Source organism: Oncorhynchus masou, chromosome 28 (genome assembly GCF_036934945.1).
Source record: "Oncorhynchus masou masou isolate Uvic2021 chromosome 28, UVic_Omas_1.1, whole genome shotgun sequence".
NCBI classification, from domain to species: domain Eukaryota; kingdom Metazoa; phylum Chordata; class Actinopteri; order Salmoniformes; family Salmonidae; genus Oncorhynchus; species Oncorhynchus masou.
In genome coordinates, this window is record NC_088239.1 from 82,708,126 (window position 1) to 82,724,776 (window position 16,651).

The 16,651-nt window shown below is 37.9% G+C and overlaps 2 protein-coding genes across 2 annotated transcripts in view; both read right to left on the reverse strand.

The window, feature by feature from the left end:
• Nucleotides 1–10,313, reverse strand: part of LOC135518412 (protein Shroom3-like) — a 76,285-nt gene extending 65,972 nt beyond the window's left edge. The window contains exon 1 of the mRNA XM_064943584.1: nucleotides 10,248–10,313. The gene's annotated coding sequence lies outside the window, so the exon portion shown is untranslated. The remainder of the gene's footprint in view (nucleotides 1–10,247) is intronic.
• Nucleotides 10,314–10,317: 4 nt separating this feature from the next.
• The window catches only part of LOC135518413 (protein Shroom2-like), a 67,679-nt gene continuing 61,345 nt past the window's right edge, over nucleotides 10,318–16,651 (reverse strand). Inside the window, exon 3 of the mRNA XM_064943585.1 lies at nucleotides 10,318–10,403. Within this exon, the coding sequence (XP_064799657.1) occupies nucleotides 10,361–10,403 (43 nt within the window). The 3' untranslated portion in view covers nucleotides 10,318–10,360. The remainder of the gene's footprint in view (nucleotides 10,404–16,651) is intronic.

Below are 16,651 nucleotides of genomic sequence, written 5' to 3' on the forward strand. Positions count from 1 at the left end.
AGATATACCATATATATATAGTTCTATAACCATAGAGATATACCATATATATATAGTTCTATAACCATAGAGATATACCATATATATATAGTTCTATAACCATAGAGATATACCATATATATATAGTTCTATAACCATAGAGATATACCATATATATATAGTTCTATAATCATAGAGATATACCATATATATATAGTTCTATAACCATAGAGATATACCATATATATATAGTTCTATAACCATAGAGATATACCATATATATATAGTTCAATAACCATAGAGATATACCATATATATATATAGTTCTATAACCATAGAGATATACCATATATATAGTTCTATAACCATAGAGATATACCATATATATATTCTATAGTATACTATAACTATAACATAGAGATATACCATATATATAGTTCTATAACCATAGAGATATACCATATATATATATAGTTCTATAACCATAGAGATATACCATATATATAGTTCTATAACCATAGAGATATACCATATATATAGTTCTATAACCATAGAGATATACCATATATATATAGTTCTATAACCATAGAGATATACCATATATATAGTTCTATAACCATAGAGATATACCATATATATAGTTCTATAACCATAGAGATATACCATATATATATAGTTCTATAACCATAGAGATATACCATATATATATAGTTCTATAACCATAGAGATATACCATATATATATAGTTCTATAACCATAGAGATATACCATATATATATAGTTCTATAACCATAGAGATATACCATATATATAGTTCTATAACCATAGAGATATACCATATATATATAGTTCTATAACCATAGAGATATACCATATATATAGTTCTATAACCATAGAGATATACCATATATATATAGTTCTATAACCATAGAGATATACCATATATATAGTTCTATAACCATAGAGATATACCATATATATATATAGTTCTATAACCATAGAGATATACCATATATATAGTTCTATAACCATAGAGATATACCATATATATATATATAACCATAGTTCTATAATCATAGAGATATACCATATATATATAGTTCTATAACCATAGAGATATACCATATATATATAGTTCTATAACCATAGAGATATACCATATATATATAGTTCTATAACCATAGAGATATACCATATGTATATAGTTCTATAACCATAGAGATATACCATATATATAGTTCTATAACCATAGAGATATACCATATATATATAGTTCTATAACCATAGAGATATACCATATATATATATAGTTCTATAACCATAGAGATATACCATATATATAGTTCTATAACCATAGAGATATACCATTATATAGTTCTATAACCATAGAGATATACCAGGTATATATAGTTCTATAACCATGGAGATATACCATATATATATAGTTCTATAACCATAGAGATATACCATATATATATAGTTCTATAACCATAGAGATATACCATATATATATAGTTCTATAACCATAGAGATATACCATATATATAAGCCTATAACCATAGAGATATACCATATATATATAGTTCTATATCTATAACCATAGAGATATACCATATATATATAGTTCTATAAACATAGGGATATACCATATATATATAGTTCTATAACCATAGGGATATACCATATATATATAGTTCTATAACCATAGAGATATACCATATATATATAGTTCTATAACCATAGAGATATACCAGATATATAGTTCTATAACCATAGAGATATACCAGATATATAGTTCTATAACACCATAGAGATATACCAGATATATAGTTCTATAACCATAGAGATATACCATATATATATAGTTCTATAACTGTAGAGATATACCATATGGATATAGTTCTATAACCATAGATATATATCCATATATATAGTTCTATAACATAGAGATATACCATATATATATAGTTCTATAACCATAGAGATATACCATATATATATAGTTCTATAACCATGGAGATATACCATATATATATAGTTCTATAACCATAGAGATTTATATTCTATAACCATAGAGATGTATAGTTCTATAACCATAGAGATTCATTAAAGAGATATACCATATACATATAGTTCTATAACCATAGAGATATACCATATATATAGTTCTATAACCATAGAGATATACCATATATATATAGTTCTATATCTATAACCATAGAGATATACCATATATATAGTTCTATAACCATAGCGATATACCATATATATAGTTCTATAACCATAGAGATATACCATATATATATAGTTCTATAACCATAGAGATATACCATATATATAGTTCTATAACCATAGGGATATACCATATATATATAGTTCTATAACCATAGGGATATACCATATATATATAGTTCTATAATCATAGAGATATACCATATATATATAGTTCTATAACCATAGGATATACCTATATATATAGTTCTATAATCATAGAGATATACCATATATATATATAGTTCTATAACCATAGAGATATACCATATATATATAGTTCTATAACATAGAGATATACCATATATATATAGTTCTATAACCATAGAGATATACCATATATATATAGTTCTATAACCATAGAATATACCATATATATAGTTCTATAATCCATAGGGATATACCATATATATAGTTCTATAACCATAGAGATATACCATATATATATAGTTCTATAACCATAGGGATATACCATATATATGGTTCTATAACCATAGAGATATACCAGATATATATATACCATATACTATAACCATAGATATACCATATATATATAGTTCTATAACCATAGGGATATACCATATATATAGTTCTATAACCATAGAGATATACCATATATATAGTTCTATAACCATAGAGATATACCATATATATAGTTCTATAATCATAGAGATATACTATAACCATAGAGATATACCATAATAGAGATATACCATATATATAGTTCTATAACCATAGAGATATACTATATATAGTTCTATAAACATAGACCTATACCATATATATATAGTTCTATAACCATAGAGATATACCATATATATATAGTTCTATAAACATAGGGATATACCATATATATATAGTTCTATAACCATAGAGATATATCATAGATATATATAGTTCTATAACCATAGAGATATATGGATATACTGTTCCATATATATATAGTTCTATAACCATAGGATATATACCATATATATATATATAGTTCTATAACCATAGAGATATACCATATATATATAGTTCTATAACCATAGAGATATACCATATATATAGTTCTATAACCATAGAGATATACCATATATATAGTTCTATAACCATGGATATACCATATATATAGTTCTATAACCATGAGGATGGACCATATATATATAGTTCTATATCTATAACCATAGAGATATCCATATATATATAGTTCTATAACCATGGAGATATACCATATATATATAGTTCTATATCTATAACCATAGAGATAGAATAGAGAATATATATATAGTTCTATAACCATAGAGATATAGGATATATAGTTCTATAACCATAGAGATATACCATATATATATAGTTCTATAACCATAGAGATATACCATAGAGGATATATAGTTCTATAACCATAGAGATTTACTATATATAGTTCTATAACCATAGAGATATACCATATATATAGTTCTATAACCATATAGATTTCTATATCACCAATACCATATATAGTTCTATAACCATGAGATATACCATATATATAGTTCTATAACCATAAAGTTCCATATATATATAGTTCTATGAGGATATACCATATATATAGTTCTATAACCATAGAGATATACCATATATATAGTTCTATAACCATAGAGATATACCATATATATATAGTTCTATAACCATAGAGGTTCTATCTATGGGACTAACCTCAGACTGATCACAAGGGATCTGTTGGATAAATACAACTTCATCACATTATACACTGAGTGGACATAACATTAGGATCATCTTTGATGAGGACAGACCGACCAGGTGAAAACTATGACCTGTTGTTGATGTCACCTGTTCAATCCACTTCAATCAGTGTAGATGAAGGGGAGAAGACGAGTTTAATAAAGATTTTTAAGCCTTGAGACATGGATGGTGTATGTGAGCCATTCAGAGGGTGAATGGACAAGACAAAATCTGTAAGTGCCTTTAAACCGGTTCTGAGTGTGATGAAGAACTTCAACTCTGCTGGGTTTTTCATCTCAACAGTTTCACGTGTGATCAACAATGGTCTACCACCCAAAGGACATCCAGTCAACTGACACAACTGTGGGAAGCATTGGAGTCAACATGGGTCAGCATCCCTTTGGAACGCTTCAACACCTTGTAGAGTCCATGCCCCCGACGAATTGAGGCTGTTCTGAGGACAAAAGGGGGTGCAACTGAATATTAGGACGGTGTTCTAATGTTTTGTACATTCGAGGATAAAGCTTGTCTGCATTTAATATTTCATTAAAGATTTCTGATTCTGAACTGTTTACATTCTGAGAGAATCTTCAGTAAACTTCTGAATATCCCATGAGGATAACAAAGGTCACCCATAGCAACGGTTCTGTTGTGCCATCTGACATACAGTAGATGGAGAAACTAGGTCCAACCAGTCTGCTCTGCTCCCACAGTAAAGGGTCAGTTTCCAACCAGTCTGCTGTTGTGCTCCCACAGTAAAGGGCCAGTTTACACAGAAGCCAAAGCTTCTAAATTCTCAGGTTTGTTCTACATACTGTGCATAAAGGTAACACAGCGAGGCCCGGCCTGTTGTGATGAGGATAAAGAGAGATCTGGGTGGTAAACGTGTTGTGTACACAGTGAAACTACGGTGCCATGGTGATGAGGATAGGAGAATGGAAACGGTTCTGTTGTGAATGATCCACAAGTCCTCCAATAACATCCATTCTGTTGTGATGAGGATGTCTATATCCACAATGGCATCGGTTTGCTGTTAAAGTGATGAGGATAATGAGGAGGAGACAGAGGAAACGGTTCTTTTGTGATGAGGATAAAGAAAAGATACAGAACGGAACATTGTTGAATTATTCTGTTGTTTGAACATTCCACTGAAACGGAACCAACTGAAACGGCCGAGGTCCACTCCCCTGTTGTGAAATGAACTAAAGGAACGGGCCAGCCATATTGGATGAATAAAGGAACGACGGTTCTGTTGTGATGAGGATAGAGGAGAATGGAAAGCTTCTGTTGTGATGAGGATAAACAGAGGAACTCTTAAAACGGTTCTGTTGTGATGAGGATAAAGGAGAATGGAAACGGTTCTGTTGTGATGAGGATAAAGGAGAATGGAAACGGTTCTGTTGTGATGAGGATAAGGAGAATGGAAACGGTTCTGTTGTGATGAGGATGGAGGAGAATGGAAACGGTTCTGTTGTGATGAGGATAAAGGAGAATGGAAACGGTTCTGTTGTGATGAGGATAAAGGAGAATGGAAACGGTTCTGTTGTGATGAGGATGGAGGAGAATGGAAACGGTTCTGTTGTGATGAGGATAAAGGAGAATGGAAACGGTTCTGTTGTGATGAGGATAAAGGAGAATGGAAACGGTTCTGTTGTGATGAGGATAAAGGAGAATGGAAACGGTTCTGGTGTGATGAGGATAAAGGAGAATGGAAACGGTTCTGTTGTGATGAGGATAAAGGAGAATGGAAACGGTTCTGTTGTGATGAGGATAAAGGAGAACGGAAACGGTTCTGTTGTGATGAGGATAAAGGAGAATGGAAACGGTTCTGTTGTGATGAGGATAAAGGAGAACGGAAACGGTTCTGTTGTGATGAGGATGGAGGAGAATGGAAACGGTTCTGTTGTGATGAGGATAAAGGAGAATGGAAACTGGGTAGGCGCAGCAGTGATGTGTTTTATTTTGATGAAATACGAGATATGAAGATGCTCGGATGGATGTCATCTCTCTTCTCTACAGAGGAAAGCAGCAGGAATCCTAAGCTATGCTAACTCCAGTAGTCAAACACATCAGTGATATGGAATCCTAAGCTACGCTAACTCCAGTAGTCAAACACATCAGTGATATGGAAATCTAACTCTAGTCAAACACATCAGCTAACTCCAGTAGTCAAACACATCAGTGATATGGAATCCTAAGCTACGCTAACTCCAGTAGTCAAACACATCAGTGATATGGAATCCTAAGCTACGCTAACTCCAGTAGTCAAACACATCAGTGATATGGAATCCTAAGCTACGCTAACTCCAGTAGTCAAACACATCAGTGATATGGAAATCTAAGCTACGCTAACTCCAGTAGTCAAACACATCAGTGATATGGAATCCTAAGCTACGCTAACTCCAATAGTCAAACACAGTAGTCAAACACATCAGTGATATGGAAATCTAAGCTCCTAAGCTACGCTAACTCAGTAGTCAAACACAGTAAGTGATATGGAGTCCTAAGCTACACTAACTCCAGTAGTCAAACACATCAGTGATATGGAGTCCTAAGCTATGCTAACTCCAGTAGCCAAACACATCAGTGATATGGAGTCCTAAGCTTTGCTAACTCAGTAGTCAAACACAGTAACGATATGGAGTCCTAAGTCCTAAGCTACAAACACATCAGTGATATGGAGTCTAACTCAGTAGTCAAACACATCAGTAGATATGATATGAGTCCTAAGCTATGCTAACTCCAGTAGCCAAACACATCAGTGATATGGAGTCCTAAGCTTTGCTAACTCAGTAGTCAAACACAGTAACGATATGGAGTCCTAAGCTACGCTAACTCAGTAGTCAAACACATCAGTGATATGGAGTCCTAAGCTACGCTAACTCAGTAGCCAAACACATCAGTGATATGGAGTCCTAAGCTACGCTAACTCCAGTAGCCAAACACATCAGTGATATGGAGTACTAAGCTACGCCAACTCAGTAGTCAAACACAGAAACGATATGGGGCCATCAGCCTTTACACACACAATGACTATCAAAACACACACTGATTTCTTTATAAGTTCAAGCCAGTGACTAATGCTAACAGTTTTCCAAACCAGGATGCCACACAACCAGAGGACAGGAAACGTACACAGTGACATTGTAAAATAGGGACCTTATAGCAGCCCTAAGGACAAAACATATTGTTAGGAGGCAGGCAGAGGTGTAACAGGTGGTTGGTTTGAACTACACAGCACTGGTGGTGGTGAACATTTAACACAATTATGACTTTAAATGGTTAGTCTTCAACCCCCCCCCCCCCCCCAAAAAACTATAAGCAGGCAAAACCTGTCTTTACCAACAAGACACAGGTGTGGTCTACCAGGCTGTGCTACAGCCTCCCTAATGATGACCAAAACCCAACTGACCAGAGCATAGCAAACGGGCATTAAACACCTTTGTCCACACCTATTCTGAGGTGTCGGCCAGGTACTCTATGTTCACAGTGACAAGACGGAGGCTGAGAAGATTCCAGAACTAAACGGCAAACAAATACAAAAATAAAATGATCATAACTTCTCCCTCATGACATAATAACTTCTCCCTCACACATAATAACTTCTCCCTCATGACATAATAACTTCTCCCTCGTGACATCATAACTTATCCCTTTGACATATAACTTCTCCCTCACATAATAACTTCTCCCTGTGACATCATAACTTCTCCCTTGTGACATCATAACTTCTTTGTGACCATAACTCCCTTGTGACATCATAACTTGACATCATAACTTCTCCCTCATGACATAACATAATAACTTCTCCCTCATGACAAAACTTCTCCCTCATGACATAATAACTTCTCCCTCACGACCTTCTCCCTCATGACATAATAGCTTCTCCCTCATGACAAAACTTCTCCCTCATGACAAAACTTCTCCCTCATGACATAATAACTTCTCCCTCATGACATAATAACTTCTCCCTCACGACATAATAACTTCTCCCTCATGACATAACTTCTTGCTCATGACATACCTTCTCCCTCATGACATAACTTTTAACACAATTATGACTTTACGACATGGTTCTCCCTCACGACATAATAACTTCTCCCTCATGACATAATAGCTTCTCCCTCGTGACATAATAGCTTCTCCCTCATGACAAAACTTCTCCCTCACGACATAATAACTTCTCCCTCACGACATAATAACTTCTCCCTCGTGACATAATAGCTTCTCCCTCGTGACATAATAGCTTCTCCCTCGTGACATAATAGCTTCTCCCTCGTGACATACCTTCTCCCTCACGACACAATAACTTCTCCCTCATGACATAATAACTTCTCCTCGCGACATAATAACTTCTCCCTCGTGACATAATAACTTCTCCCTCGTGACACAATAACTTCTCCTTTGACATAATAACTTCTCACCTGAGTGTTGTGAACTGATGTGCACTATATACATCAGAAGAGGAAAATTAAAATGTAACAATGTAGCCTGTATCAAACATGAATCAGAAAAACGGCAAGGGCATGGAATGGTCAAACGTTAGCAATCATAGTAGAATAATACGAGATATGGATTTAACAAATATCCTTTTTAACTTATGAAAGCACCAGTAAACATTTTCAAAGTGAAAAACAAAGCCCTCTCAACTGGCGAGAGTTTGGAAAGCCCACAAGAGGAGAGACGTGCCAGTGGAGAGAGTCAGTCTTTAGTTCCTGAGTAAATTCCCCTCCGTTTCATGTTCCCGTGCGGCACGAGGCACACAGAGGAGGAAGTGGTCATAATAATGATGCATCCCTAAGATCATATCTTCCTTTGCTGTGTCCCAAAATAGCACCCTATTTCTTGTAAAGTGCACTACTTTTAAACAGGGCCTATGTGGGCTCTGGTCTAGAGTAATGCACTATATAGGGAATAGGGTGCAATTTGGGACAAAACACCTTCTCTTCCTGAAGCAGACAGGAAACGGTGACAGGGCCGAGAGCTATAAATATCTGACCTTTTGACCTTTTTCGCTCATTTCTTTCTCTCTAAATCTCTTTTTCTCGGTTTGTCTTGATATCTCTCTCTCTATCTCTCTCTCTCTCTCTCTCTCTGTCTCTCTCTCTCTCTCTCTGTCTCTCTCTCTGTCTCTCTCTCTCTCTCTCTCTGTCTCTCTCTCTCTCTCCCCATCTCTCTCTCCCCATCTCCATCTCTCGCCAGTGGCTTCTGGAAGTATTCAGACCCCTTGCATATACTTTTTTTCAACATTTTGTTACGTTACAGCCTTATTCAAAAAATGATTATATAAGTAAACATCCTCAGCAGTCTACACACAATACACCATAATGACAAATCAAAAACAGGTTTACATTTAATTTAATTTAAGCTGTCATCAAGGCAAAGGGTGGCTACTTTGAAGAATCTCAAATATAAAATATATTTTGATTTGTTTAACACTTTTTTAGTTACTACATGATTCTATATGTGTTATTTCATAGTTTCGATGCCTTCACTATTATTCTACAAAGTAGAAAATAGTACAAATAAAGAAAAACCCTCGAATGAGTAGGCATGTTCAAACATTTGACTGGTACTGTGTAGATATATACACTACCGGTCAAAAGTTTGGGTCAATTAGAAATGTCCATTAAAATAACATCAAATTGATCCGGTATACAGTGTAGACATTGTTAATGCAGCTGGAAACGGCTGATTTTCTATGGAATATCTACATAGGCGTACAGAGGCCCATTATCAGCAACCATCACTCCTGCGTTCCAATGGCACGTTGTGTTAGCTAATCCAAGTTGATCATTTTAAAAGGCTAATTGATCATTAGAAAACCCTTTTGCAATGATGTTAGCACAGCTGAAAACTGTTGTTTCTGATTAAAGAAGCAATACACCTGGAATTCTTTAGACGAGTTGAGTATCTGGAGCATCAGCGTCTGTGGGTTCTATTACAGGCTCAAAATGGCCAGAAACAAATAACTTTCTTCTGAAACTCGGCAGTCTATTCTTGTTCTGAGACGTGAAGGCTATTCCACGCGAGAAATTGCCAAGAAGGAGTGCAAACTACCAATTGGATATCACAAAATTCTGGAGAAAAAGGTAAAAGTACAAAAAAAAAAAAAGGTATGTAGAAAAGATAATGTAACTGTAAATATATATATTTTTTTTTTAATAAGATGATCTTTGAGAATTAACAATCACCAAAATAAAAACTAGACCGTCGAGGAGAATGTAAAATACTGTCCGTGGCCAGGAAACTGACCCATGGAGACATACAGAGACCGGACCAGGACTGACCTGTTCTTGATGCGTAGTTTAACTCCTCCAGAACATCCTCCACGGGTCTCCTTCGGGGTCCGTGGCTGGAGGGGGAGCGAGGTGGTCCAAGGGAGGGGCGATGGAAGGTAGTGTCAGAGGGTGGGTTCATCACAGCAGGGGCCTGGGAAGGACTCCCTATAGAGGAGAAACAGGGACAGAACAGTCAGCAGAAACACGACTCTTGTCATGGTGAGCCAACAACGAGACAACTAGTCATTATGCGGTTTACCATTGCCACACATCTTCCCACACCACACTCACCAGCGTCAACAGCTACGTTTTCCAAACAAGCAAACCGTTTTGACAGTTGGTCTGCGGAACCTGAACACCTTCCTACTTAAACAACATGTGGTGGTTAAGGCTAAAATGTGGGATCTAGTAGTTGGCAACGTGCCAAGCCAGACTCTCGACATGCTGTAAGGACTATCATACTAGAAAGCACGAGCTGATCCATGTTTAGGTTTTAGTCACCTGACTGGCCACTGCTCATTTTCCTGCTCATTTTCCTGTTTATTGGATAGTGGTAATGAACAGGACAGTAAGAAGTGTTAGAAGAGTTCCGATTCAAACCAATTCTCTCCTGGTCTGAAAGGCAGCGGCAGGAACCCACTAGACCAGCCCAGGTTTCTCTGTAAAACAGCATATGTGAAATAACACCTGCTGTGGTTTTTAAATATATATACGGCTATGAAGGCCATTGATCACCTTTGACTCAGATGGGACCTGCTTGAGGAAATCTCTTATCTCTTATGAGATTTCCTGGTTATTGGAGAGATAAGGACTGTGAGCGCTGGGAAGAAATAAAATAACGTGTTGGTTGCTTCTTATTGGACAGATAAGGACTGTGAGTGCAAACAATGTGGTGAGGAAGGATTTCGGTCATAATCAGAGTCATAGATCTCTCAGGGGGCAGGTGATCAAAAAAACAACAACATACAACTGCTTCTGTAAAGAAAAAGAATAGATATCTATTTTTTAGCATAGGAGTATTTACTTCTGCAACGAACAAACTCATCACAAATTGTAAGCAAGCTGGTTAAGAGTACCTTCTAAATATATAAGCCTCCTTCACTCACGCCGCCAAACTTACCCTAACTTACCCTAGTACCTAAATTACCCTAGTAAGTTAAACTTACCCTAGTAAAACTGACTATCCTACCGATCCTCGACTTTGGCGTTGTCATCTACAAAATAGCTTCCAATACTCTACTCAGCAAACTGGATGCAGTCTATCACAGTGCCATCCGTTTTGTTACCAAATCACCTTATACCACCCACCACTGCGACCTGTATGCTCTAGTTGGCTGGCCCTCGCTACATGTTCGTCGCCAGACCCACTGGCTCCAGGTCATCTACAAGTCCATGCTCGGTAAAGCTCCACCTTATCTCAGTTCACTGGTCTCACGGCCAGTGTAGCTGCTGCCGTAACACATGTACAGAGTTCATGCTGGGTTGGAACACACTACATAGGTTCCCAATCACGGTATTCATCTGTAGTGAGAACGTCAACATTTTTTGTTAAGTCATAAACTATGATTGGATTGTCCTCTGGCCTAGTGAAGACGCTGCCTGCAGAAAACATACAACGGTTTGACCGGTGTAGGCCGTTGTAAATAAGAAAGTATTCTTAACTGACTTGCCTAGTTAAATAAAAGTTCAAGGATAAAAAATACAAAACGTCATCACTCTCTCCTTGATCTGATCAATATTCTAATCCAATAACCTCCCCCCAAACATCACGGCATTCCACCAAATTCTCCTCTAGCTTCATTGTCTTATAACAGCTACGTCATTCTAACATAAAAATTTGACCTGGGCTAGCGCTGCAGACAGCTGTCGTACTAACTGAAGTTAAGACAATGGTTCACGTCCCAAACGGCAACCTATTCCCTACATAGTGCACTACTTTCAACCAGAGCCCTATAGGCCCTGTTCCTAGTAGTGCAATATATATGGAATAGGGTGTAATTTGGGACACAGATATTCTAAGCATTTCGGTGCATCTGCAATAACCTCTGATAAATATGTGTATGCGACCTATAAAATCATATTTGACCTCTCCCTCCCCTCTCTCTAGAGCAGCACAGTAGTCAACTAGGCTAATGAGGCACATCGCTGTGTATGAGTTTAACTCTTCTCTGACTGGTTCATATACACATCATCAGTGATTCCCAGGAAAAAGGGGGAGGCCTGCAAGCCGAGGACACCATCCCAACCGTGAAGCACAGGGGGTGGCAGCATCATGTTGTGTTAAAGCTTGGTCGCAAATGGGTCTTCCAAATGGACAATGACCCCAAGCATACTTCCAAAGTTGTGGCAAAATGGCTTTAAGGACAACAAAGTCATGGTATTGGAGTGGCCATTACAAAGCCCTGACCTCAATCCTATAGAACATTTGTGGGCGGAACTGAAAAAGCGTGTGCGAGCAAGGAGGCCTACAAACCTGACTCAGTTACACCAGCTCTGTCAGGAGGAATGGGCCAAAAATCACCCAACTTATTGTGGGAAGCTTGTGGAAGGCTACCCAAAATGTTTAACCCAAGTTAAACAATTTAAAGGCAATGCTACCAAATACTAATTGAGTGTTTGTAAACTTCTGACCCACTGGGAATGTGATAAAATAAATGAAAAGCTGAAATAAACCATTCTCTACTATTATTCTGACATTTCACATTCTTAAAATAGTTGTGATCCTAACTGACCTAAGACAGGGAATTTTTACTAGGATTAAATGTCAGGAATTGTGAAAAACTGGGTTTAAATGTATTTGGCTAAGGTGTATGTAAACTTCAAACTTCAACTGTATATATATAGATATATATACCTACAAACTGAAAGTGAATGGGCAGGAGCCTGTCTCCTGTTTCTGTTACAAGAACACCCCTTGACAAGATGCAGTAGCCAATATCCAAGCTGTCACCACTATTCACACTTCTCCCTGTCTTGATGTATTTTGATCACTATTCACTGGGTCCCCTGACCCACATCTCTCCCTGTCATCACTATTCACACCTCTCCCTCAGGATCATTCACTAGGATCTGGGTGTTCACACCTCTCCCTCGTCATCATCTATTCCCACCCTCCCTCATCATCACTGGGTTTACCCGACCCAGGATCTCCCTCGTCAGGATCTGTTCACACTTCTCTCCCTCGTCATCACCTATTCCAGCTACTGATCTCCCTAATACATCACTATTCATGTTCACACCTCTCCAGATTTTGGAGAATATAATGTATTCAAATGGAAATGTGGCCTCTCCTCATCATCACTATTTACAGGACTGTTCATGACACAAACACTATATCCCTCAAATCACTATTCACTAGTTTACACCTCTCCCTAGGCAAGTCATTAAGAACACTATTTACTGTTAACACCTCTCCCTCATCATCACTATTCACTGTTCACCTTGTCCCTCGTCATCACTATTCACACCTCTTACCCCATCACTACTCACTGTTCACCCTCTCCCTCGTCATCACTATTCACACCTCTCCCTAGTCATCACTATTCACACCTCTTCCTCATCATCACTACTCACTGTTCACACCTCTCCCTCATCAACCACTAGGCTACCCTGCCTCTCCCTCATCATCACTAGTCACCCTTAACACCTCTCCCTCTAACCACTAGGCTCACACCTCTCCCTCTTCATCACTATTCACACCTCTCCCTCATCATCACTACTCACCCTCTCCCTCTCATCACTACTCTACCCTCTCCCTCGTCATCACTATTCACCACCTCTCCCTCGTCATCACTATTCACTGTTAACACCTCTCCCTCATCATCACTATTCACACCTCTCCCTCGTCAACCACTATTCACACCTCTCCCTCATCATCACTATTCACTGTTAACCACCTCTCCCTCATCACCACTATTCACACATCTCCCTGCCATCACTATTCACACCTCTCCCTCATCATCACTACTCACACTCTCCCTCATCATCACTGATTGGGCACACCTCTCCCTCGTCACTCACTATTCACACCTCTCCCTCGTCATCACTATTCACACCTCTCCCTCGTCATCACTATTCACACCTCTCCCTCATCATCACTATTCACTGTTAACACCTCTCCCTCGTCATCACTATTCACACCTCTCCCTCATCATCACTATTCACTGTTAACACCTCTCCCTCATCACCACTACTCACTGTTCACACCTCTCCTCATCATCACTATTCACACCTCTCCCTCATCATCACTATTCACACCTCTCCCTCATCATCACTATTCACACCTCTCCCTCATCATCACTATTTACACCTCTCCCTCATCATCACTACTCACTGTTCACACCTCTCCCTCGTCATCACTATTCACACCTCTCCCTCATCATCACTATTTACACCTCTCCCTCATCATCACTAGTCACTGTTCACACCTCTCCCTCATCACCACTACTCAATGTTCACACCTCTCCCTCGTCATCACTATTCACACCTCTCCCTCATCATCACTGTTCACACCTCTCCCTCGTCATCACTATTCACACATCTCCCTCATCATCACTATTCACACCTCTCCCTCATCATCACTATTCACACCTCTCCCTCATCATCACTATTCACATCTCTCCCTCATCATCACTATTCACTGTTCACACCTCTCCCTCATCATCACTATTCACACCTCTCCCTCATCATCACTATTCACACCTCTCCCTCATCATCACTATTCAATCTCCTCACCTCTACTCTAGTGGATGGCTGCTATATAAACTAGACCAGCTCAGGGTATACAGACAATTAATGGGGAAACCTAATTAAACATTTCCAGATTTTCCTGTTATGTGACATTCCCTAGATATTTTGTTCCTTGAAAAGAAAAGTCAATGTTCTCTGAAGATTCAGAGTTGTCCCTGTTCAATCTCCCTGTGACTGTCTCTCATCATATTTACATATTTAACAAGTCTCATTAAAACCAGACATCAGGAGTTGAGGGGATGGGGGAGGGGGAAGATCTCCTCTCATCACCTTCTGTTCAAGTGTTCCCTTCACATTCCTCACATGCCAACCCGCCCCGACGACAGGACAACCTGGGTGGTATCCATAACAACAGAGCAACCACGCTCCCCTATAGTAGGTCACGTCACCCCTCCCCCATCAGATTGGTGGGGGTGATCGCCCTTCCTGGGGTTGGGCTGTGCAATTTGGACAAAATATCTAATTGCAGTTTTTTTGTGTGGGGGGGGGGCATATTGCAATTATGAGTTGTGACACTTCCTCATCAATGTAGTAATTCCACCAGACTTAGTTAAAACAAGCGACTGGGTATCAGAACATCACTTGTAAAATAAGATCATATGAATGAATATATACTGTCTGGGTAGAGAACAACACTTGTGACTGAATACTAAATTAAACTAAACTAAATTAAACTAATATTGTCCAACATTGTTATGATAATGAGAATTACACCTACCCAATGATACATATTAATATTAACAAACATACCATTTTAACATAATCATAAAAATATTGCGTGCTATATTAATTATGAATATACCTATTCATTCATTAATTAATCACATTATGAGATACTATTTCCTATTTTATCAGTATGAGTTAAATAACCGAAGGGAATGATGTATTCAGGCAACCATAGGCTGCAGATGGCCATAGGAAGCTGATGGGTGTGTAATTAAGCTTCAGTAAGTAGGCTCAATCATTATTAGCAGGGTAGCCTAGTGGTTAGAGTGGTGGTCTTGTAACCTGAAGGTTGCAAGTTCAAACCCCTCCCTGACAAGGTACAAATCTGGTGTTCTGCCCCTGAACAGGCAGTTAACCCACTGTTCCTAGACCTCATTGAAAATAAGAATTTGTTCTCAACTGACTTGCCTAGTTGAATAAAGGTAGATGAAATTAGAATTGTTATTAGAATTTAAATGATAAGTCAAAGTGCCTTAAAACAAACATGTAACATGTAGCCTACCGATTTTAAGGTGCAAGTCCATGTCCAAAAACACTGAAGTCTGGTCCGGTCATTAAATGCGCCATGTTTCATAGTCTCTCTGGTCCGGTCATTCAATGCGCCATGTTTCATAGTCTCGCTTATTGTGTTATAGTGTTGGAATGGCATCTTGGGAGAAATATGTGCGAGATGGAATCTTGCATCTCCTGTCCAGCTTGTTTATCATCTTGAAGCCGTCTTTGCTGACTGTGTAAATAGGAACCATGTCTTTGGCTATGTTAATTTATTTATTTTATTTAACGTTTATTTAACTTGGCAGTTTAAGTCAGTTTAAGAACACATTTTTATTTACAATGACTGCCTACGTGATAGGTGATAACGTCTGTGGGTGTTTTTTTTGTATGGCGTTGCACTTGAAAACACATTGGCAATCAACGCCTGTTTAACGTAGGTGGCT